This window comes from Camelus dromedarius, chromosome 2 (assembly GCF_036321535.1).
Source record: "Camelus dromedarius isolate mCamDro1 chromosome 2, mCamDro1.pat, whole genome shotgun sequence".
Classification (NCBI taxonomy): Eukaryota; Metazoa; Chordata; class Mammalia; order Artiodactyla; family Camelidae; genus Camelus; species Camelus dromedarius.
In genome coordinates, this window is record NC_087437.1 from 14,973,742 (window position 1) to 14,997,817 (window position 24,076).

Here is a 24,076-nt window from a genome sequence, read left to right on the forward strand (position 1 = left end):
CATTTTGTCAAGAACCATGAAGAGAGCGGCGACGTTTGACTCACACACCTGTGGCTGGCTGGCTGCCCAGTCTTTCGGCGGAAGCCCGAAGTCCAAGAGAACTACAACTCCCATCAGGACCTTCGGGATTCCGGCCTCTGAAGGAGGAAATACAATTTAGGAACTACCACTCCCGTGATGCTCCGCTGCGCACGCCTGCGCAGAGCCCAGGGCCACGTTGCTTTCGCGGTGCCGGATACCACGCATCCCAGCCATGGCTTCCGCGGACTCCCGGCGGGTGGGGGATGGCGGTGGTGCCGGGGGCACCTTCCAGCCCTACCTGGACTCCTTGCGGCAGGAGCTGCAGCAGAGGGACCCGACGCTGCTGTCAGTCGTGGTGGCGCTCCTCGCGGTGCTGCTGACGCTAGGTAAAGAGGCGGCCGATGGATGTGGCGGGTGCAGGGCGGGCGAGGATCCGGGCTAGGACTGGGCTTGTGCAGACCGCGGACGCGGGGCAGAGATGGCACCTGGGGGGCGTCTGGAGAGGGAGACCACCCCTTATACCACCCTGCTCTCCTGCCTGAAGCGGTAGAAACAGCTCTATGTTAAAGGGGATCCCCCGCGACCCCCGGAGTGACTTCCTGCTCCTTGGGTACGGGTTACTAGCCCCTGTTCCTCCTGAGCGCGATCCCCGCCCCGCACCCCCGCCTTCTATTGCTCTTACTACTAGACTTAAAGGGTCTTTGCTCCAAGTTTGAGCATTCTATGTTTGCGAGCTGGGTGCTGGGGTACGAAGTTAATAAGGCAAGACTGCGCTTGAGTAGTACACAGTTGAGGTAGGGGCTGCAGATACGGAAAAGTTGACAGTTGATAGTGGCTGACACTCAGCGGATCTCCTAACGACTACAGCAACGATTATAATGGTGGTAATAACAGTGAAAGTAAGTTCTGGAATGAAAGAAGGGTTCTGTGGTAGACTTCTGTTAATTTCCCCGGACCCAACCGTACACGGGGATTGTTGACAATCAAGGCATAATTTTGGTTTTCTCTATTCCACAGTGTTCTGGAAGTTCATCCGGAGCAGAAGGAGCAGTCAAAGAGCCGTTCTTCTTGTTGGCCTTTGTGACTCCGGGAAAACATTGCTCTTTGTCCGAGTAAATGCTGTGATTTACACCTCTCTTAATTAAACTTGATAGGAAATTTTAGGGCATCCCATTATTCCTGGGATTTTTTTGCACTTGCCAGATACTGACATTTAGCCTTTATCCCATTTAAAGATTTTATATATTGACTACTTTCATGCTGTGGCTAAGGATGCCAGAACAGCTGAAAAGATACAAGACAGTAATTGTCACACAGTGTAAAACTCTTTTTGTGACAAACTCTTCTGAGAGTTTGTCAAAGAAACTTTTTCGAAGGGGGATTCTCAACATCTTGGGCTAATTAGGCTTATTTTCACTGATGTTTATATTTAGTCTATTTAGCATGTTTAAATGTTTGCTTTTTTGCTACAGAGAGTAGCAGAGGTTTTCTCCTTATTACTTTTTTTAATTTTTATTTAAAAAATAGCCTTTTTTTTTGTTTTTGGGGGGGTTATTAGGTTTATTTATTTATTTTTTAATGGAAGTACTGGGGATTGAACCCAGGACCTCATGCATACTAGGCATGCACTCTACCACTGAGCTGTACCCTCCCCCATTACTCTTCTTTTTGAGAGTATAAATTATTTTCCTTCCACTAAAGAAATATAATTTCTAATCATCAAAGATGTTTAGAAATGTTAATGGAAGGTCAGTAAATTTGGCCACTAACCACTTGAAGCTGTTATTTGAAAATAATAGTGTAAAAATCATAGTTTTTTTTCCTTCTTTCATTGGGAAGAGGGGAATGAAGTTTGCAATTAATTAGATTTTTCTACAAGCAAAGGGAAGAAAATCAGTATGGTCCCTTTCAGCTGTTGCAAGCTGATCTAACTCTTAGAGTAAAAATACTTACTTTAGATTGCTATTTATGTTTACTCTGATCTCTGACATACTATTTTGTCTTTTTACAGTTGTTAACAGGCCTTTACAGAGACACTCAGACTTCCATCACTGACAGCTCTGCTGCGTACAGGGTCAACAATAACAGGGTAAGGGGTTTCGAGAATGTTGGGGGTCTGACAATTTTACTTCCTTTTGTCAGGAAAAGACATTTTTAGGATGAATTACTCTGAGGGCATAGGTACTATTTATAGCTTATTTTTATGGATAAATATAGTCCATGTGACAAATTCTGCTCTTAGCCACCCAAGCAGTAGACTTACTCCTGCCCTCCCCTGCTTTTTATCTCATGCACACTGATGTTACACTGCATTTGATTAGTTTTTGTTTCTATGTCTTCTTTCCAGCTTTACCATGAGTTCTTAAGGGTGAACATTAAGCCTTTTTCTTCTCATTTATGTTTTGAATATAAAGACTTAGAAAAGTCTAAGTCTCCTCCTTAGAAGTAATAATTCACCATTTTCTTCCTGTGTAGTCTTCCAGGTGGTCTGTGCTGTATAACTATATGTGTTTATCCTTAACTTTTTTTCTTTTTTAACACTGTCCCCCACCCCACCCCCTTTTTTAAAAATTTAACAATATGACTGATACTGCTGATACTACTTGCGTTTGTTTTTCCTTTTTTCCCCTCCTCGTTTGCATACATAGTACTACCTGGTTGATTTATGAGCTGCCTAGTATTCCATTTTGTGGCTGTACCATACAATTAAGGTTTTATTTAATAAGAGACCTATTAACAGACATACAGTTTTTTGTTGTTACAATCTTTTGCTTTTACAAAGTGTTACAATGGCTCTGTTAAAGAGTATACATGAGTATATTTCAAAAGTACCAATAAGGAATCATGAGAAAGGACTTTTTATGTACCTATATGTCTCCAGAATTAGACAGTGACTGCCAAGTCGATTATAATGCTTAAGAAGTATTTGGTGAGTGAGTGGAGGGAAGGTGGATGGCTGGTTGGAGTGGATGTATAGATGGGTGAATTAGAATGCTGACCATAGGAACCTTTTCCCTTTCTCCTTGGGTCCCCCTGACTCTTCTGTTCCCTCCAGAATTAACCATTATAAGCAAAGGTAAAGAGACATTCTTTTCAATGTCTTAGAGATTTTTTTTTCTTTTTTTAATAATAGCACTCTTTATGGCTCAGACTTTTTGAAACTCCCAAGGATTCAGATTTTGAAATTTCAAGTTTGGGAGTTCTTTAATTCTTGAGGCACTTGTACCAGATTTTTCAAAGTGGGGTATTCCAGGGTATGCTTTAGACCTGTACTTTCCAATAGAGTAGCCACGGTGTGACTACTGAGCACCTGAAGTGTGACTAGTTTAAGTTGAAGGGTGCTGTAAGTATGAAATATACACCAGGTCTTGAAGATTTGGAATGAAAAAAAGAATGTAAAATATAAATAATTTCTTGAGTTTTAAATTATATACTAAAAAATAATATTTTAAATCTAGTATTTTAGATACATTGGATTACATAATATATGTTTTAAAAATTTGACCTGTTTCTCTTTTAATATGACTATTAGAAAACTTAACATTACATATGAGACTTGCATGTTTCTATTGCATATGTAAAACACTCCTCCCTTCTTTCTTCTCCTACCCCCTTTATGTTTTACGTCTAGTCTCTCATGACAGTAACATACTAGCGTTGTAGCTTATGAATTGTTTATAGTATGTGGTGTGGTGCTGATTATGAAATGTGGTAGTGGGTCCCAGCCTGAGGTCCCTAGACTCTTACCAGTATTTTTAAAAAAAAAAGGCTAATACATATTGTATATTTACCTATAAAAGACTGCTCAGACTAAGCGCCAGTTCATAATGTATCCAGCTGTAATTAAGTCAAATCTGTGCATAGTGCTGACCCCCTCCTGCTGAATAGCGATTGAGGCTGTCTGTGGAGAAGGTAGAGCATCTGAGAAGTGATGCATGAGTCTGATGCAGGTTCTAGGGCTATACCTGAGAGCCTTATCATTGAGCATAGTCACATCTGCATTGAACCTGAGTTCAAGAGTGAAGGCCTGGAAAGAACAGCATGTAAGTGGGTGCTTAACAAGCCTGCTCAGTAGGGGGACAGCCCCACCCTGTTCGATGATTGTCCCTGGATCAAGAATTGACACAAAATATTAACAGAGTTGGAACAAATAAATGATTTCTCTAGTGGGCATACATTTTTAATTAACTTATGGTAGAAATATGAAGGAATGTTTTGTTTTTATAAAGGTTAGGGATCTCTGTAGTGGTAACATGCAATGTGATGGAGTGTAGGTCCTTACATTACATTATTTAGTTTGTGAATATTTATTACTGATTTTGCTTTTATTCATACTGTTATATTTCCTCAGCCTCAGCCTCACATGAACTTCCCTAATTTCCCCAGACAGGGTCAGTTTCTCATGTACCCTTAGAACATTTATCAAAGTTGTAATTTTACATTTACATGTAATTTTACATTGTGTTGATCTTTCTGATTATAAGCTCTGTTAGAGCAGGCACCACGTCAGATTTTGCTCATTGTTAAATCCCCAGAGCCTCCACTAATGATTTATAAATAGGAGATGCTCTGTGAACATTTGTTTGATTCATTAATTGGCAGTATTTTCTTTCTTAGTTGTACCTGAAATAGTAATATGTCATTTATTTGATTCATTAGTTACAGTGACACTTTTGGTTCATTAATTAACTGGGTTACAGTTCTAATACCTGAGATCTGAAATGAATGATTTATGTTACGGATGTGAATCAAGGTGAAACATGAATTTAATATTGTTGCTGCCATCCTTAGGGGACTAGCCTGACCTTGATTGACCTCCCTGGCCATGAGAGCTTGAGACTTCAGTTCTTAGAGCGGTTTAAGGCTTCAGCCAGGTAAGTAGGAAGTGAAATGAGCTTGTCTGAACTTTGTACATAAAGGACACCTGTGTTGTTTTTCTCTGGTTTTGGGAGGCAACCTGGTGTCCTGGAGTGGAACGAGCATGGACCCTGGGGTCAGCCGTTTCTGGGTTGCAAGCCCACTTTCACTTGGATTATATAAGATAATATTTCAAAGTGTTTCTCAGAGTGTTCAGAAAGCATTTATGCTTATTATCCTGTTGATAAATTTTTCATTTACTCTGAGGACAAATTTAATAATGTGTAGAATTATTAAAACTGAATAAAGAATTTTAAAGCTAGATGGAATCCTAGAAGTTATTAAAATCCAACATTATATATTTCTATCCTTAGATTGTCTAAAATTGATGCCTGAAACATACAGAACAATATTTTCATATTTCTTTTAGTATCATCCTTGTGTTACTGACTCTTTCATTTCCTAAATTTCTCATGCTTCAGTTTAAGACACTTTATTCTTTTTTAGTCTCTAACACTAGTAAGAACTTGAGGGAAATCAAAATACCACATCTCATGGATTTTAAGACACATTTTAATATCTATTTGGAATGCTACTTACAGTTGACAGTGTTACAGTTTAATTGGCAGTATTTTCTTTCTTAGTTGTACCTGAAATAATAATACGTCTTTTATTTGATGGACTCTTTGGTTTGATGGAATGAGCTAGTTTTTTCCTTCCTTATTTTTGAAGATATCTTGGCTTGTATTTTTTTGTTGCTTCCTTGCCCACAAGGTGGTGGTGATGAGCAATCTATCATAGATAAGACTGTTATTTGATTTAAAAAAAAAAAACCCAAACTTTATTTTTAGACAGTTTCAGGTTCACAGCAAAATTAAGCAGGAGATACAGAGATTTTCCATATAACCTCACCCCTACACAGGCCTAGCCTCCCCTGTTATCGGCATCCTCCACCGAAGTAGTACATTTGTTACGATCAGTGTACCTAAATTGACAGGTCATAAACACCCAGAGTTTACATTTTACGTGAGGATCCATTCCTGATGTGTGTTCTAGGAATTTGAGCAAATGTATAATGGTATGTATTCACCCTTACAGTACCATACAGAGTAGTTGCGCTGCCCTAAAAATCCCCTGTCCTGTCAGTTCATCCCTCTCTCCCCTAACCCGACAACCACTCATCTTTTTACCATCTCTATAGTTTTGCCTTTTCCAGAATGTCATATAGTTGGAAACATACAGTATGTAGCCTTTTCACGCTGCCTTCTTTCACTTAGTAATGTGCATTTAGGTTTTTCCGGGTCTTTTCATTGCTTGATTCCTCATTTCTTTTTAGTGCTGAATGATGTTTCATTGTCTGGCTGTACCACAGTTCATTTACCCATTCACCTACTGAAGGACATCTTGGTTGCTTCCAACTTTTGGCAGTTATGAATAAAGCTAGTTTTTGTGTGAACATAAAGTTTTGAGTAAATAGCAAGGAGCAGATATCACAGAATCATATAGTGAGAGTGTGTTTAATTTTGTGAGAAGTCACCAAACTGTCTTCCAAAGTGGCTGTACCACTTCGCATTCCCATCAGTGCTGAGTGACAGCTCCACTTGCTCTGCATCCTCCCCAGCGTTTAGTGTTGTCAGTGTTTTGGATTTTGGCTATTCTAATGGGTATGTAGTGGTATCTAATTGTTTTATTTTGCATTTCCCTAATGACATATGACGTGGAACATCTTTTCTTATACTTATTTGCTATTTATAAGTTATTTAAATCTTGTCCAGTGAGGTGTCTGTAAAGATCTTTGACCCACTTTTTAAACTGAGTTGTTTTCTTACTGTTGAGTTTTAAGAGTTTTTACGTATTTTGGATAACAGTCTTTTATCAGATACATCTTTTGCAAATATTTTCTCCCAGTCTGTGGCTTGTTTTCTCATTCTCTTGATGTTGACTTTTGTAGAGCTGACATTTTTATCTTTATTGGAGTCCAGTTTATTGATTCTTTTCTTGGATTATGTTGTATCTAAAAAGTCATTGTCAAACTCAAGATGATCTAGGTTTTCTCCAGTGTTATTTCCTAGGAGTTTTATAGTTCTGGTTTACATTTAGGTATGTGATTCATTTTAAGTTAATTTTTGTGAAAGATGTAAGTTCTGTATCTAGACTCTTTTTGGGTTTTTTTTTTTTTTTTTTTTTTTTTTTGCACTCTCCAGCACTATTTGTTGAAAAGACTGTATTTGTTCCTCTGTCAAAGATCACATGACTATTTATGAGGCTCTCTTTTTGGACTCTATTCTGTTATATTGATCTTTCACCAATATCATGTTGTCTTGATTACTATAGTTTGATAGTAAGTTGGTAATGTCAGTTCTCCAGCTTTGTTCTTCGGTATCGTATTGGCTGTTCTGGGTCTTTTGCCTCTTCATATAAACTTCAGTATCCACAAAATAAGTTTGTGAGATTTTGATTGGAATTGCATCAAATCTATAGATCAAGTTGGGAAGAACTGACCTCTTGATACTATCCAGCGTTCCTATCCATGGAAGTGGAGTATCTCTCCATTTTTCTAGTTCTACTTTGATTTTGTTGATTAGAGTTTCATAGTTTAGTTTTCCTCATATAGATCGTATGATGTATTTATACCTGAGATTCCTTTTGGAGGCTGCTAATGTAAATGGCATTGTGTTTTTAATATCAAATTCCATTTGTTCATTCCTGATATTTGGGTAAGCGATTCATTTGTGTGTCAACCTTGTATCCTGCAATTCTGCTATACTTGCTTGTTAATTCCTGAGCTTTGTTGATTCTTTCAGATTTTCTACACAGACAGTCATTTCATGTGCTACAAAGACATTTTCATTTCTTCCTTCCTAGTCTGTATACCTCTCACTCCTTTTCTCGTCCTAATGCATTAGCTTGGAATTCCAGTACGATGTTGCAAAAGCAGTGGTGAGATGGGACATCCTTGCTTGTCCTGGTCTTAACAGGACAGCTTTGACTCTTAAGTGCTGTTGATTTTTCAGTTTGGTCAGTTTTTTACTTATTGTTAGAATGCAGTGGTGAATTCCAACTTCTTTCATGCTGGAATGGAAACTGAAGGTTGTGTGAGTTTTCATTCCTTAGATGATACAAATCCAGAAATGATAAATTTTCCCATAATTGGGTTTTAATTTCTAATTAAAAATTTTTTTCTTTTCCTGTTTTCATTTATAAAGTTTTTAAAAATAATTTTCAGTGTAATTACTCTTTGAATCAAGTATTTTGGGTAACTAAAACATTCAAAATATGAAGATACAAATGAACTTAAGTTATAATCACCATAAATGCAAATTCAAAAGTCATTTAAATAAAGTGGACCCTTGAACAACATGGGTTTGAACTGTGTGAGCCTACTTGTACACTTTAAATTATTTTTTTCCTTTTTTTCAAATTGAAGTATAGTCAGTTTACAATGTGTCAATTTCTGGCGTACAGCATAATGTTTCAGTCATAGATATACATATATATTCCTTTTCATATTCTTTTTCATTATAGGTTACTGCAAAATATTGAATATAGTTGCCTGTGCTATATAATATAAACTTGTTGTAAACAGGATATTGTAGGCTCTTGTTTTGTTATCCAGTCTTCCATTCTGTGTCCTTTGATTAGTGCATTTAGTCCATTGACAATTACAGTAATTATTGGTAGAGGTGTGTTTATTGCCATTTTAAACTTTGTTTTCCAGTTGATTTTGTATTTCTTTTTTGTTGCTTCCTTTCTCTTTCTGTTTTTCCTTTTGTGCTTTAGTTCTTTTGTGTTAGTTTGGGGTTTTTTTGGTTTTGGTTTTTGTGACTCTGTTGTATACTTTTGATTTGTGGTTACCCTATTTTTCAAGTATGTTAACCCAATACTACATCTCTTTGCTTCAGACTGGTAATGAGATAGGCTGAAACATACCTTAAGAAGAATGAAAGGAAAATGTACATTTTCTTGCTCCCCCTTCCCGTAATTTATGATTTTTGTGTCCTCTTTTTACATCTTCGTGTTCATCCTCTTGCAGTTCATTGTAGTTATCACATTTCCAATTGTGATTTTTCCCTTTTCTATAGCTTCCTGCTTTTTTTCTATTTAGAGAAGACATTTTAATATTTCTTTTCGGATAGGTTTAATATTGCTGTATTCTTTTAGTTTTCGCTTGCCTGAAAAATTCTCTATCTCTCCTTCTAAAGGATATTCTTGCTGATACTAGGTTGCAGATTTTCATCTTCAGAACTTTGAATATATCTTGCTTCTCCCTTCTGGCCAGCAATGTTTGTGCAGAGAAATCAGCTGAAAGCCTTATGGGGGGGTTCCCTTATAACTAACTCTTTGTTTTTCTCTTGCTGCCTTTAGAATCTTTAACTTTGGCCATCTTAATTATAATATGCCCTAGTGTAGGTCTTTTTGGATTCTTCTTGTTGGGGACCTTCTGTGTTTCCTGTACTTGGATATCTGTTTCCTTCTTTAGGTTTGGAAAATTTTCAGTCATGATTTCTTCAAATACATTTTGATCCCCTTTTTTGTTTCTTCTCCTTCTGGGACCCCTGTTATGTGTAGATTGGCACCTTCTACTCCACCATCTTGGCCCAGCTCTCTTTCACTTGATATATACTACAGTACTACATGGTCTGTGGTTGGTTGGATCTGCCAGTGCCAGACCTTGGATACGGAGTGCTGACTGTGAAGTTACACACAGATTTTTGACTGTGTAGAGGGTCAGTGTCCTTAACCCCCACCTTGTTCAGGGGTCAGCTGTGTATTGATCTGTGACTTCTTGGTTTTTAGCCTTACCTTCTGAGTTCATCAAGTTTCCTCAATCTCATTTTTACCCCCTCTACTGGTTTGTAATATGCTGTTTCTACTCTTTCCATGGTTATCCTCTGCCCTCCCCCCTTCTTTTTAACATCGATTACTTAGCAGAAGTTTAAAATCAATAATAGCAATTTTCTTTAAATGAATCTTAAAATACGTAGCTTTGATCTTCCTTCCATCTTCCTTTCATTTTATTTTTCTTTCCTCCTTTTTAACCCCCAACAGTAATATTTTTATCCTATATTTGTTGATTACCTCGAATCACCAGGATATATATAGATTTCTTTTTTCTCCATTACTTCTTGACTCTTAATCTTCCCTTTTGATTCAGTTTTCTTTTAATTTTCTTTTAGATATGTTTCCAGAAATGCTGAACAAGACATAAGGTTTCTCATCTTTTGTTCATTTGAAAGTTTTTTCATTGGCCTTCATTTTTGAGTAACTTTTAGCTGAGTATAAAATCCTGGTGGTAGTTATTTCTTTCATCACAGTGAAGGCTTACTCTTGGCTTCAGATATCTGTTGTTGTAGGTGAGAAAGCAGGTGTGCAGTCTAATTGTCATTTCATCTGTCTTTTTAACCTCTGTTCAGGGGTGATTTCTAAGTTTTATCATGCTTGGAATTCAAGTGTGCTGTTTCAGTTTAAAGAGTCACCTGTTCAGTTCTGGAAAATTCTCAACATTATCCTTTCAGCTAGTTCTGTTCCCACATTCTCAGTTTCACCTCCGGGAACTCTTTTTAAATCATGGAACCATATCATTTCTGCCTTTCTTGCCTCTTCTCTATCGCATCTTCCAAGTCTTTTTACTGTGCATATAGTATGATGTTTTCATCTTTGTTTTGTAGTTTACTGTATGCTTTTCAACTGTGAGTATTCTCTGCTTAACTTTTCCATTGAGTTGTTACTAATTTTGTTTATTCTTTACTTCTAAAAACCTATCTTTTAAAATCAGCCTGTTTGTTTTTATGCTAACTTTATTCTTTTATTATGGTGTCTACTATTCTCTTAAATAGTTTAAAATATTTTATCAATTGCTTCATTATTTTTAGTTTTGGGTGCTAATTAATCTGTCTTTGTGGTTCTTCCTCATAATGGTTTATTTTCTGTGATTTGTAATTTTTGATCCAGACCCCTTATTCAAGGGAATTAGATTTTGTTGTTGATGTTGTGATTGCTGTTTTTTTTTTATTGATTTAGGATGTGAACGCCTCTCTCCAGAAGGGATTCATATTTCCTTCTATTGGGGGCCATAAGGGTTCATTGAGTCTGGCCCAATTTTTATATGACTCTTCCTGCTTGGGCATCTGACCCTGAGAAGGTGTAAATTCATACCCTGTATCTGTGTGTGACACAGGCGACCCGGTGTTTCAGTTCTTCTTGGACGATTTTCCCACAGTGCTCTCCACTAGACTGCTTTTAAGTTCTAGGCTTTGCACAGAGTGTTTCATTTCCAGCTCTCCAACTGCATATTGGCCATTGCACATTCTCCTGGGCATTCCGACTGTCATCTCAAAGGCCTGTTACCTGCTGTTTTCCTGGACTGCTTTGCTTTAGCTTTGACGCGTCTTCATTTCTGGCACATGAGGATTCTCACTGTTTCTGCCTTGGGTTTGACCCTACCTGGTCACACGCTTTCTAATTTGATTATCCTTTTAGTTTTATCTGTCTTCCACTTAGGGACCAATATTCTTTGTAAGACAGAAAAGCATAAACTCTGTAGGTCAGTGTGTCACACCCCTTTGCTACCTGAGCTTACTTTGAGTTCTCTAGGGCATATTGTCCCACTACTTCGTATCCTAAATATATTACTTCCAGACAGTCTGTGCCGCAGTAATTTTTGTCTGGCTAAAATTCAGCCGACCTTTCAGTCTTCTTGACCAGATTTTATGTCAATGATCTTTTTGTTTGTTCCTGCTACAGCGGATGCATAGATCTGTCTAGTGTTTTATCACATGGTTTTGTGTATGACAACTTCCAGGACTTGAGGGGAAGCATCATTTCCTGTTGTCTTTTTAGATACAATCATTGATACATAGTAGTAGTCAGTAGCCCTTTGTTCAGTATTTGTGCTATGTGATTACTTGTGCACACATCTGCGTGTGAGTTTGTTTTGTGTTACTCATTAGGATTGAATTGGACAAAATTGAGAATGTCATTTTTCTTTTTCTTTCTTTGTTTCTTTTGGGGGAGGGTAATTAGGTTTGTTTGTTTGTTTGTTTAAATGGAGGTACTGGGGATTGAACCCAGGCTTCATACATGCCAAGCACACTGCCACTGAGCTGTATACCCTCCTCCTGTTTCTCAGTATAATACTGCACTCTTGCATGCTCACTCTTTTTTTTCCCCCTTCAGGGCTATCGTATTTGTTGTGGATAGTGCAACCTTCCAGCGAGAGGTGAAGGATGTGGCCGAGTTTTTGTATCAAGTCCTCCTTGACAGTATGGGTCTGAAGAACACACCATCATTTTTAATTGCTTGCAATAAGCAAGGTACCCTCATGTCTACTGGCAATAATAATTGATATATTTCTGGGATTGCTAGTTAGAATTAATACAATTATCTACAATTGTTATTACTGAGGATGACAGACAATTGCTAATGAGCTACATAACATAAGGATTTTAAGCCTTAAAATTTATTTATACTCCTGTGTTTTCCTTAGTCTCATTACCAGGCTGTTCTCAGGAATGACAAAGGAGTGACGATTATCAATTGTTATTTGATACATGTTTTATTTTTTTTAATTATAAATCATTTTACTTTACCAAATTAAGTTCATCAGACTGACAGTACGTCTTATCAGATACACAGTTGTGGGAGGACTGGGTGGAGTCTCTCCTTTCAAATAAGTTTGCCATTTAGCACATTTCATCTAGGGGAGTTTGCAGAAGTTGTTTTTCTTTAACCTCATAAGCATGAGAACCTTTTTAGTGTCACCCGGTAAAACTAGGTTTCAACTTCACTACCTGTAAGATCAGGTTAGGAGTGATGTCAGCATCACGCGGCATGAGGCGTCTCCTTTGTCTCTCCCTCTTGTTCTGCAACTAGTAAAACATCCGTAACTGAACAGAGGTTCCCATGCCCAGCACACTGGGATGCTGGAGAGACCCACAAGTCTGTACATCTGAAGGTGGGCGGCCTGGACACGTAGAGGAGGCAGAAGACTCCACCAAAAACCTACTGGAAATAATAAATGAATACAGTCAAGTTGCAGGGTACAAAATCAGTATACAGAGATCTGTTGTGTTTCTGTACACCAACAGCAAACTAGCAGAAAGAAATTAAGAAGACATTCTCATTTACAATTGAAGCAAAAAGAATAAAATTCCTAGGAATAAATTTAACCAAGGAAGTGAAAAACCTGTACACTGAAAACTGTAAAACATTGTTGAAAGAAATGGAAGACAAAGAAATGGAAAGATATTTTGTGCTCGTGGATTGGAAGAATTAGCATTATTTTAACCATCTATGGATTCAGTGCAACAATCCCTATAAAAATCCCAATGACATTTTTCACAGAAATAGAACAAAAATTCCTAATATTTGTATGAAACCATAAAAGGCTGCGAATAGCCAAAGCAATCTTGAGAAAAAAGAAGAAAGATAGAGGTATCATACTCCGATTTCAAATTATACTACAAAGCTATGGTACTCAAAACAGCATGGTATTAGCAGAAAAACAGACATACAGATCAGTGGAACAGAATTGAAAGCCCAGAAATAAACCCACACATATATGGACAATTAATTGACAACAAAGGAGCAAAGAACATACAATGGAGAAAGAGCAATCTCTTCAGTAAGTAGTGTTGGGAAAACTGGACAACCATATATAAAAGAATGAAACTAGGCCTTTTCCTTACACCATAGCCCAAAATTAACTCAAAATGGATTAAAGACTTGAATATAAGACCTGAAACCGTAAGACTGCTAGAAGAAAACAGGGAGTTTTGGACTCTGACGTTGGTTTTAGCAGTATCTTTTTGGATCTGTCTCCTCAAGCAAGGCAAACAAAAACAAAAATGAGCAAGTGGGACCACATCAAACAGAAGCTCTGCCCAGCACGGGAAACCATCAACAAAACAAAAAGACTACCTACCAAATGGGAGAAGATATTTTCAATTCATACATCTGATAAGGAGTTAATACGCAAAATATATAAAGAACTCACATAACTCGACAACAACAATAAAACCCAAACAACCTGATTTTAAAAAGGGCAGAAGATCTGAATAGATTTTTTTTCTGAAAAGGTACAGATGGCCAGCAGGCACATGTGAAGATGTTCATCACTAGTGAAGAGGAACGTCATTAGTTACCAGGGAAATGCAAATCAAAACCACAGTGAGACATCACCTCACACCCATTAGAATGGCTGTTGTCAGAAGAATGAGAAATAACCAGTGTTGGGGAGGATGTGGAGAAAAGGGATCCCTTGTGCACTGCTGGTGGGAGTGTAAATTGGTGCAGCCACTATGGAGGACAGTATGGAGGTTCCTCAAAAAATTAAGAATAGAACTACCATGTGATCCAGCAATTCCACCATCTGAGTATTTATCTAAAGATAATGAAAACACTAACTCAAAAAGATACCAGCACCCACTACTGTGTGGTGACGGGTGGAAACTAAACTTGGTGGTGAGCACGCTGTAGTGTACACAGAAGTCAGATCATAACGTTGTACATGTGAAATTTATATAATGTTGTAAACCATGTTACCTCAATAATGAATGAAATAATCTCTCCTCTTTCCTAAAAAAAAAAAAATGAAAATAAGATAGACTATTTGATCTTCATAGGCCTCTTTCAGATCTAATATTCTCATTCTACGAAGAGCCTGGTGCATTTCTCAGAGGCAAGCTAGTAATAACTGTAACAGTGACTAGTCGGGAATCAGCCTTAGGATCATCCCCTGACCTCTTTATTTCTTCTGTTCAGTATAAGAAGAGGAAGTAATGTTTATTTGGCTTCTGCTGGTGTTAAATCAGTGCTTGTTTATTACCAATGTGCACTTGACGCTGTAACATACCATCTTAGAGTCAGCTGGAAATGTGCTTAGTTTACTATTATATGACCGGTGTATATGACAGGTAGGGTATTTCTGTCGGACTGTGGGCTCTTGTTAAAAGTCAGAAAGCTGGTAGTTTTTCTTTTTGTTAAACTGGCTGGACTTATATATGTGGGTTGATATAAAAGGTCTATAAGATGTGGCAAACTTTAGTGAAGGAACTAATCAATTTTAGGGTCACTAAGTTAATATATTTATAAGTATTATCATAATATAAATATTCAAATATAAAGCTTACTTTGATACAGGAAATACTAGTAATAAAAAACTTTTAAAAAAGTGGTGAGGCAGAGAAATTTACTGGTTTAAGTAGGAATTTTCCATATGTGCAAGAAATCTTGGGAAAAGACCCTTTCTGCTTTAAACTGCAAAAATGTCTTTATTTCTTTACAGACATTACAATGGCAAAATCAGCAAAGTTAATTCAGCAGCAGCTTGAAAAAGAACTGTAAGTAAGAATAAGTCCTATTAGTTAATTGTGTATCTTCTTAATGTTTAGAAAATGTGAATAAATCACTTGGCATCTTTGGTTGTGTATGGTTATCACAGTTAGCCTGAAGATCAGTGTGAAACGTACTTGTTAAATAGCTGACAACAGGATTAGTGGAATTACAAAAATTATTCATGTGGATGTTTATAGATATTCAGAATTTTTGTGGAAAGTTCTCAAGTTTATTGAGACTGTAGGCTCAGTTTATTTTCCCATTGTTTCTAGCTCATTTATAGCAGATATGAAAGATTTTAAAGACTAAAAAATTTGAAGGCCGTGAAAGTTTGTGTTGACAAAATAAGAAAAGAAAACTTTGGAAGAATGTAAACATCTATGATACTATTTTGTAGCTTACCTTTTCGTTTTCAAGCTACGTAGCAGTATCATTTAACTTAATTTTGGTATTTAAGAATTTGTAAAAAAAGCTGTAAGCTTTTGTTTTTGGTTCATTTGTTTTATTTTATTCTTTTATTTTATTCTTTTATTGTTGGTTTACAGTGTGTTAATTTCTGGTATACAGCATAGTGATTCAGTTTTATATATATATTCCTTTTCATACTCATTTTCATTATAGGCTATTAGAATGATTTGGGGGGGTAATTAGGTTAATTAATTAATTTATTTTCATTATTTATTTGATGGAGGCTCTGGGGATTGAACCCAAGACCTCCTGCATGCTAAACATGTGCTCTACCACTGAGCTGTTACCCTCCCCCCAAGCTATAAACTTTTAAATTTTAAGGACTCTAACATGTTTTTGTTGTTATTGTTTTCTAAGAGCTAGCTAGCAGGTTGCTTACATAGAAAATACTATCAACATTATAATAAAGCAGGTTACTTTTTCTTATTGCTGTTGTGTAAGGACACTTCTAATTAAAGAATAAAATGAGGGGAAATTGTATAAATTCAACTTTTAGTACATTTTTCCCCTCTGTCATTTACGTTCTCCTTTATTCATTTAACAAGCACCTGTAATGCATCTAGTGTATGCGGAGACTTGCACTCAGGGTGTGGCTATAGGAGGAAGTGTGATGGAGCTCTTGTACGCGGGAGGTTAGAGTCCAGTAGAAGACAATTTGCTTCAGGGGTCGACATACCCCTGCTAAGGGTCTGCAAGCGAAGAGTAGCTTTACATTTTTATAGGACTAGTAAGAAAAAAAGAAGAAAAGTAGAAAAATATGTGACTGAGATTAAATGTCACCCACAAGCCCAAAATAAATTTAATTTATTGCTGTTTACAGAAAAATTTTACCAGCTCTGGTCTGTCATTTTCTGTGGTTTCTTTTTTTTTTTTTTTTTTCCTTTTAGTAGAGAATAATATATTTAATTCCATATGCTTTAGGTTTATTTATGTATTCATTTTAATGGAGGGCCTGGGGACTGAACCCAGGACCTCATGCATACTAGGCATGTACTCTACCACTGAGCTGTACCCTCCTCCCTAATTCCATATGCTTTAAGCTTTTAATATATAATTGAAAAGTTAGCCAATCATATTTACCAAAGACATCATGCCTTCAAATTGAATATCAAAAGAAAAAAAATTAACCTTTTTATTGAGGTATAATTGCTATCTAGAAAGCTATACATACTTAATGTACACACCTCGATTTAGGGATAAGCATATACCTGTGAAACCACCACCATCAAAGCCATAAAAATGTCCGTTACTTTCTGAGTTTCTTCCTGCCTCCCTTATTAGATTATTCTGAATTTTAGTATGTTTTTACTGTTACAGCAAGTTTTATACTTTCATATGTTTTCATGTTGTTAATTAGTGTCATCTCACCTTGAAAAAGCCCCTTTAGCATTTCTTGTAAGGCAGGACTAGTAGTGATGAACTCCCACAGCGTTTGTGTGTCTGGAAAAGCTTTTGTCCCTGTCTTACATCTGTTGCAATAGTTAAGAATTACCTTTGTGAAAAAAGTGATCACTATTATTTGTGTATGCATTTTTCAAACAGTATGGTCCAAGTCTTCCCATGTTTAAAACACATTTTTCTTAGCCCATTTGCTTTTCACTCTAAAGAGCCATAGAAAAACTATACAGAAAGAAATATTATAAAGCAGCGAAATTAAATGTTAAAAGAGTTATAAAGGTTAATACCAGGTGAATTAGGAGTCTAATTTTAGTTTAATCCTGTATTTATAAGAATTTGGCCCCTTCAGCTTTGTAGCATTTCATAGTCTTCTGAATCAGAGTTTACTATTTTTACGTGGCCTTAGGGCAAGAACTGAATTCATGTGATGTTTGGCTTTTTTGCCTTTTAAAGTTTTTTTTTAATTGTAAAATACCTTACATATAAGGGAGTATATATGACATATATATTGAGTCTAAAGGATACCAAAATGAACACCCACAGACCCAGCACCTTGCTTAGAAGGCCCCATTTACTCGTCCCCAAATGCTTTTCCCTTTTTCCCCCAAGAAATAAGTAATATCTTAAGTTTTGTATTATTTGTTTTTTAAAATACTTTTCCCAGATGTGTGTGTCTTTCTAAACAAGGTATTTAGTTTTTCCTGTGGATTCGTTACTAACTTTCATGAAATCTTCAGCACCAAGAAATGCTTTATTTGTAGGAGAGCAGATTGTCACCCTGTCCTCTGCTCCTGGATTAGCAGGAAGGTGGGGAGCAGACAAATGAGCGTTGCTTGCACTTCTTATTAGGGCCAGCAGGTGGCAGTTAAGTGACTTGAACTGGGAAAGTTTTAGTGGCTGAAGAGATTGGAGAGTAATTACCCCAAACTGGATGTGAAAACCTGCAGTTTGTGTATTTCTGAGCTCTGTATCCAGATGGACTTGAGATTAATATAAATACCCTATTTATCCCCACTTAACTTTCAGAAACATAAAGTTTTATAATATTTATAGCATGTAATTTTAAAATACATTTTAAAACGACATCATACAGGAAATCCTAGTAGAAGAGGGCTCCAGTCTGAAAGAAGGTTGGTGTGACCTTGGTTCGTTATTGACCTGCCGTCATCTGGCCATGTAAGCTTGGACCCCTGGCCTGTCTTTCCAAGAGAGTAACTCAATAATCTTAATAGCTAAATTAACAGTTTTATGATTAAGTATTTAAACGAATGCTGAAATATTTAGGAATTAATATGATTTCCTAAAGGCCTTTAATCATTATATAAAAATTAAGCTTTTTTTGTTTCCTGACTCATTTTCCTTTTGCCTCAACAGCAATACTTTACGAGTCACCCGTTCCGCTGCCCCCAGCACACTGGACAGTTCCAGCGCTGCTCCCGCTCACCTGGGAAAGAAAGGCAAAGAATTTGAATTCTCACAGCTGCCCCTCAAAGTGGAGTTCCTGGAGTGTAGTGCCAAGGGTGGAAGAGGGGACACCGGCTCTGCTGACATCCAGGACCTGGAGAAATGGCTGGCTAAGATCGCGTGATGGGCAGATCCAAACACAAGACGTGACTGTGTGTGTGTGTGACTGACAGTTTTGGAAAAGGACATGGTAGTCTGGAGTTGATAAAGACGGAGTGCAAATGTAGTTAGAAACGTTTCCCTGTTCTGGAAACAAATTATTGTTAAAACTAGCATGGAATTTTTTTTTAGGTTCATTTCTCTCTTATTGCTCTCAAGCGAGTCACTTTTATTTGACTCACGTGTCTTCTCTTTTTAAAGTGAATGTAACTTCTCTCTAGCATATGCTTGATGTAAGGTAAAGGTTTAACAAAAGGCATGCATGCAGAGAGCATCTTATCATAAGAGTATGGAATCATCTGAAAAGTCTTCTTATCCTCTGCTTTGGTGCTTTGGTCCCTTTTTCCTGAAAACAGACCTGTCTGTGTAGGGAACCAGTTGATTTCCAGTTGTCCTTGACATTCACAGGCAGTACATCATCTAGTCCTCTGAATCCTCAGATTTGTAGGTGCAGTTACGATATCTTCTCCCCGGGGGAGGGTAGAGGTCAGTGTTAGAGTGCGTGCCTAGCGTGCACGAGGTCCTGGGTTCAATCCCCAGCACCTCCGTTAAAATAAATAAATAAATAAAATAAATAAATACATAAATTAACCTAATTACCTCCCCCTTCCAAAAAAAACCAAAAATAATAATTTTAAAAAATGTATAGTCTCTCGACATGTGAGGACAGGTAGAAGACAGCAGAGCTGTGTTGACGATGGTCTGTTCTAAGTCAGCTCAGTGACCGGTCCACACTCCAGCCTCATAGCGCGCTGGTTTGAAACCCGTGTTGTGAACCCCTGGAGTCAATCCCAGTTGATGGAACTGTAAGTGCTAAACCCCCAGATGCCAAGGGCCTAGCGTGTTCTAGTGGTTTTCCTTCACCGGGGAATTGATGGAGGTTTAGAAGCTGTTTTGTTTTTCTAAAGGCATGAGGGCTCCTGGGCTGTCTTCATGTGCTGTTTGATGAGCTACAGTTTTGTCCTCTGAGCTTGACTGCTGTGGGACAAACACAAAATGAAAAAAGTCCTCTAGATTTTTAAAGTGCTGACGGTTTAAAAAAAAAATGTCAGCCTTTTCAAAGTGATGTGCTTTGCTGTCTTCTTAAACATGTGGCTTTTTTTTTAATGGCTTTTATAAGTGATGAATATATTTCTTGGTGAATAAAACAAGCTGTGTGGCTCAAAGCAACTGAATGGAATGGAATGGTATGGTGAGTACAACTGGGAGCATGTGTTAGGATTCAGGTTCCCTTCAAGTTTCTGGGGCCTGAGATTGCAGCGTACCTGGGATCGAACTCTCTATTCCTGCCTCACACACTCAGGGACAAGCCAACTAAAGCTTAAAGGGGGACAGGTGGCTGTGGATAAGGGTGAAGCTAGTCCCTGTGAGAACAGTGCAGGAAGCCATGAGAGGGGAGGCACAGGGCACCCCAGGAGTTGCACACAGCCTCAAGGGATGGGGAGACTCAAGGGAGAGGAGCATGGAGCCAATGACATCCCAGTGAGTGTGGTCCCCACAGGCACTATGGCCCAAGCCTCTGCCTGCTGTCACCCCTCCCTGTGCTGCGAATGGGGGGATGCCGGACGCCGCCTCCCCCGCCCCCACCCCCGCCCCCTGCATCACACACCTTGTGGCCGGAGCATGAAGTAGACACAGGCCGACCTCAGGATGTTAGACTCCAACCCTGGCAGGGTTAGCGGGAGGCCTCTGCTGCCAGTGTTCTTACTGTCCCTTGGACTCAATTCCTGACCTTTCGTTATTAGCCAAGTAGTAACTTAAGGAAGTTAGTAAGAATGGTGAACCAGAAACCCAAAAGGAAAGTGATGAATGTGACGTGTTCACATAATCATAGGACGTGCTCACATGAATAAAAATCAATGGCTTGATACGTCCGTTAAGAGGCACGTGGTCTCTCAGCTCCTTTTGTGTTGTTTTTTTCTGGTTAATGACGTGTTTTACTTTCTGGGAGGAAGCAATAGACCAGACAAGTGACTGAAGACCTGAAGATGATCTTTTGCAAAAGGAGCGTTAGATCTCAGTGATTCCCCAGTGTCAGTGTGCATCAGAATTACCCGGGATACTTGTTAAACAGCTCCTTTGAGGACCCTGCTTCTGAACATGCAGTTCAGAGGCAGATCGGGGTTGGTGCTGGGAATCTGCATGCTTCACATGACCTTTACCAAGCGCATGGGGCTCCCGGGAGCACCCTGCCAGGTGATCTGGCCTTCTGGAGTAACACTTGTGCCTTTAGTGTGTTTTAAGTCCTTTGGGCCACAGATCCTGTTCAGTTTTTCTCACAGGGCGAAGTAAGCAAGCAGGTTACCCCCAGGCACTCTCATCCAGCTTCCTAACCCTGTGCTCCAGTCATCTCATTCTTGTGGGTGTGGGCCAGGGTGAGGTCATGGTCACTTGTCCTTGGGAGCTTGGAAGGGTTTTTGATGAGAGGTCAAATTATCCTCTTGTGGCTCTGGGGCCGTTCAGCCAAACTAGGCCCATTTCTTCGTGGGATGGGAGGCAGGTATGGCCAGAGTGGAAAGAGGGATGTCAGGTCACAGGGAACAGCAGACTAGGCATGACTGTATGTCACAGATGTGACAGTTGTGGCTTGGAACACCACCTTCTTGGGAATGTGGCAGTGTCTGAGCCACTGCGTGTGGAGGGCACAGGGACCTGCTCCCAGGGCAGCTGCCACCTGATGTGAATGACCCTGTGCCCTGCGAGTGGAGAGGTGCAGGCCCTGGCGAGATGCCCCCGTGGAGGGCAGCTGCGATGAGTGAGCCCTGGGCACTCACTGCACTGGGGAATACTGCCCAGCTCTGGCCTGGAGTCCCCACCGGGTACAGAGCTCACTCGCAGGCAGAGGCCGCCTGTTTACTGCAGTTCCTTCAGTGCTTCACTGGGGGCCTTAGTGGCCCCTCCACTGCCAGGTGCCTGACAGTTTGCTGGGATCCTAGTTTCTGATCAACAACATCTGCTGTTGGCGCGGAGTGCCTGGGGTCTGCCCCTTGTATCTTCCCACGCCTGCTGAATCAGTGCCCCTGGGATTCTGGTGGCTCTGCTGTGTGTCAGCCACTTGACTGTGTTTCATTGGTTTGAGGTCATTTCAGCCAGAATATTATGGTTTTTCTTTTTTAAGGGTTGAGCTTAGAAGAGAAGGATCAAACCTTCAATTGGTTTATGCCCATACTCACTTAAAGGTGTGTCAGCAGCAGTTAAGATGCTCTTCTATTTCAGCTCTTCACGTATTTAAAGGAAGGTGATCACCTCACCTGACTTGCACAGGAAAGTAGTCCCATTTCCCTTTCAGCTATGAAGCTCTAAACTGTTGTTTACTCAAGAGAGCCACGCATGGCCTTTATTCATTCGGAAAATGCCAAGCACCGTGCCAGGCTCTGGGAATACTAAGTGTGGCGCAGTTCCTGCTTTTGCAGGCACATGGTCCCATCCTGAGGTTAAGAAATGAGCCTTTTCCATGTGGCCCCCTGCTCTCCCCTCATCTCATTACCATGAGCTCCATCCATCATGGCTGCAGGAGAGCCCCAGCACTGCGTGGACCTCAAGGTCAGCTGCCTCAGCGCTGCCCTCACCTTCACCCTTTCTTGTGCGGTTGCCCCACCCATGCAGCCCCAGCAGGGCTGTCACTTCTCCTCATGACCTGTGTCTCTGTGCCTCCTGGGACTCCAGCATCCTCGCTGTGGTCCTGCCCTGTGTGAGGCACTTGGTGTTCTTTTGACTTAAGATCTTTTTGTTTCAACTGAAATATGCTTTTTTTAAAAAAATGTAAAAAAACCTAGGAATAAACGTACCTAAAGAGGCAAAAGACCTGTACATCAAAAACTATAAGCTGCTGATGAAAGAAACTGAAGATGACACAAACAGATGGAAAGATACACTGCATTCTTGGATTGGAAGAATCAATATGTTAAAATGGCCATAGTACTCAAGGCAATATACAGACTCAGTGCAATCCCTATCAAATTACCAGTGGCATTTTTCATGGAACTAGAAGAAAAAAATTTTTCAATTTGTACAGAAACACAAAAGACCCCAAATAGCCAAAACAATCTTGAGAAGGAAGAGCTGAGGGAATCATGCTCCCTGACTTCAGACTAAGCTACAGTAATCAAAACAGTATATGGTACTGGCACAAAAACAAGACATATACATCAATAGAACAGGGTAGAAATCCTGGAAATAAACCCACACACTTACGGTCAACTAATCTACAACAAAGAAGGCAAGGATATACAATAGAGAAAAGACAGTCCCTTCTAAGTGCTGGTGGGAAAACTGGACAGCCACATGTAAAAGAATGAAATTAGAACATTCTCTAATACCATATACAAAAATGAACTCAAAATAGATTAAAGACCTAAATGTAAGACTGGATACTCTAAAATTCCTAGAGGGAAACACAGGCAGAACACTCTTTGACATTAATCGCAGAAATCTTTTGGATCTGTCTCCTAGAGTAATAGAAATAAAAATAAACAAATGGGACCTAATTAAATTTAAAAGCTTTTGCACAGCAAAGGAAACCATAAAGAAAATGAAAAAAACCGCAGTCTGGAAGAATATATTTGCAAATGATGCTACTGACAAGGGATTAATTTCCAAAATATACAAACAGCTCCAACAGCTCATAGTATCAAAAACAACCCCATCAAAAAATGGGCTGAAGTCCTAATGGACATTTCTCCAAAGAAGACATCCAGATGGCCAACAGGCACATGAAAAGATGCTCAGTATCACTAATTATTGGAGAAATACAAATCAAAACTACAGTGAGGTATCACCTCACACCAGTCAGAACGGCTGTCATTAAAAAGTCTACAAACAATAAACGTTGGAGAGGGTGTGGAGAAAAAGGGACCCTCCTAAACTGCTGGTGGGAATGTAAATTGGTGCAGCCACTATGGAGAACAGTATGGAGGTTCCGTAAAAAACTAAAAATAGACTCACCATATGATCCAGCAATCCCACTCCTGGGCATATATCCAGAGAAAACCCTAACTCGAAAAGATACCTGCACCCAGGTGTTCATAGCAGCACTGTTTACAATAGCCAAGACATGGAAGCAACCTATATGTCCACTGACAAATAAATGGATAAATAAGATGTATGTATGTGTGTGTGTGTGTATGAAAATAACTCAACCATAAAAAATTATGAAATAATGCCATTTGCTGCAACATGGATGGACCTAGAGATTATCATACTAAGTGAAGTAAATCAGACAGAAAGACAAATATGGTATCACTTATATGTGGAATCTAAAAAGATGATACAAATGAACTTATTTACAAAACAGAAATAGACTCACAGACATAGAAAACAAATTTATGGTTACCAAAGAGGAAAGCAGAGGGGTGAGAAGGGATAAATTAGGAGT

At 38.9% G+C, this 24,076-nt stretch overlaps 1 protein-coding gene and 1 non-coding gene across 2 annotated transcripts; one reads left to right on the plus strand and one right to left on the minus strand.

Annotated features, from left to right (window-relative positions):
* Positions 1 to 206: 206 nt before the first annotated feature.
* On the plus strand, positions 207 to 20,600 carry SRPRB (SRP receptor subunit beta). The gene is made up of 7 exons (XM_031437565.2): positions 207 to 407; positions 1,039 to 1,133; positions 2,033 to 2,110; positions 4,813 to 4,895; positions 12,055 to 12,191; positions 15,164 to 15,218; positions 18,454 to 20,600. The coding sequence occupies exons 1-7, from the start codon at positions 254 to 256 to the stop codon at positions 18,665 to 18,667; spliced, it is 816 nt and encodes a 271-aa protein (XP_031293425.1). The 5' UTR covers positions 207 to 253; the 3' UTR covers positions 18,668 to 20,600.
* On the minus strand, positions 1,601 to 1,673 carry TRNAT-AGU (transfer RNA threonine (anticodon AGU)). Its single transcript has one exon. It is a non-coding gene; the product is annotated as a tRNA-Thr (tRNA).
* Positions 20,601 to 24,076: the final 3,476 nt, after the last annotated feature.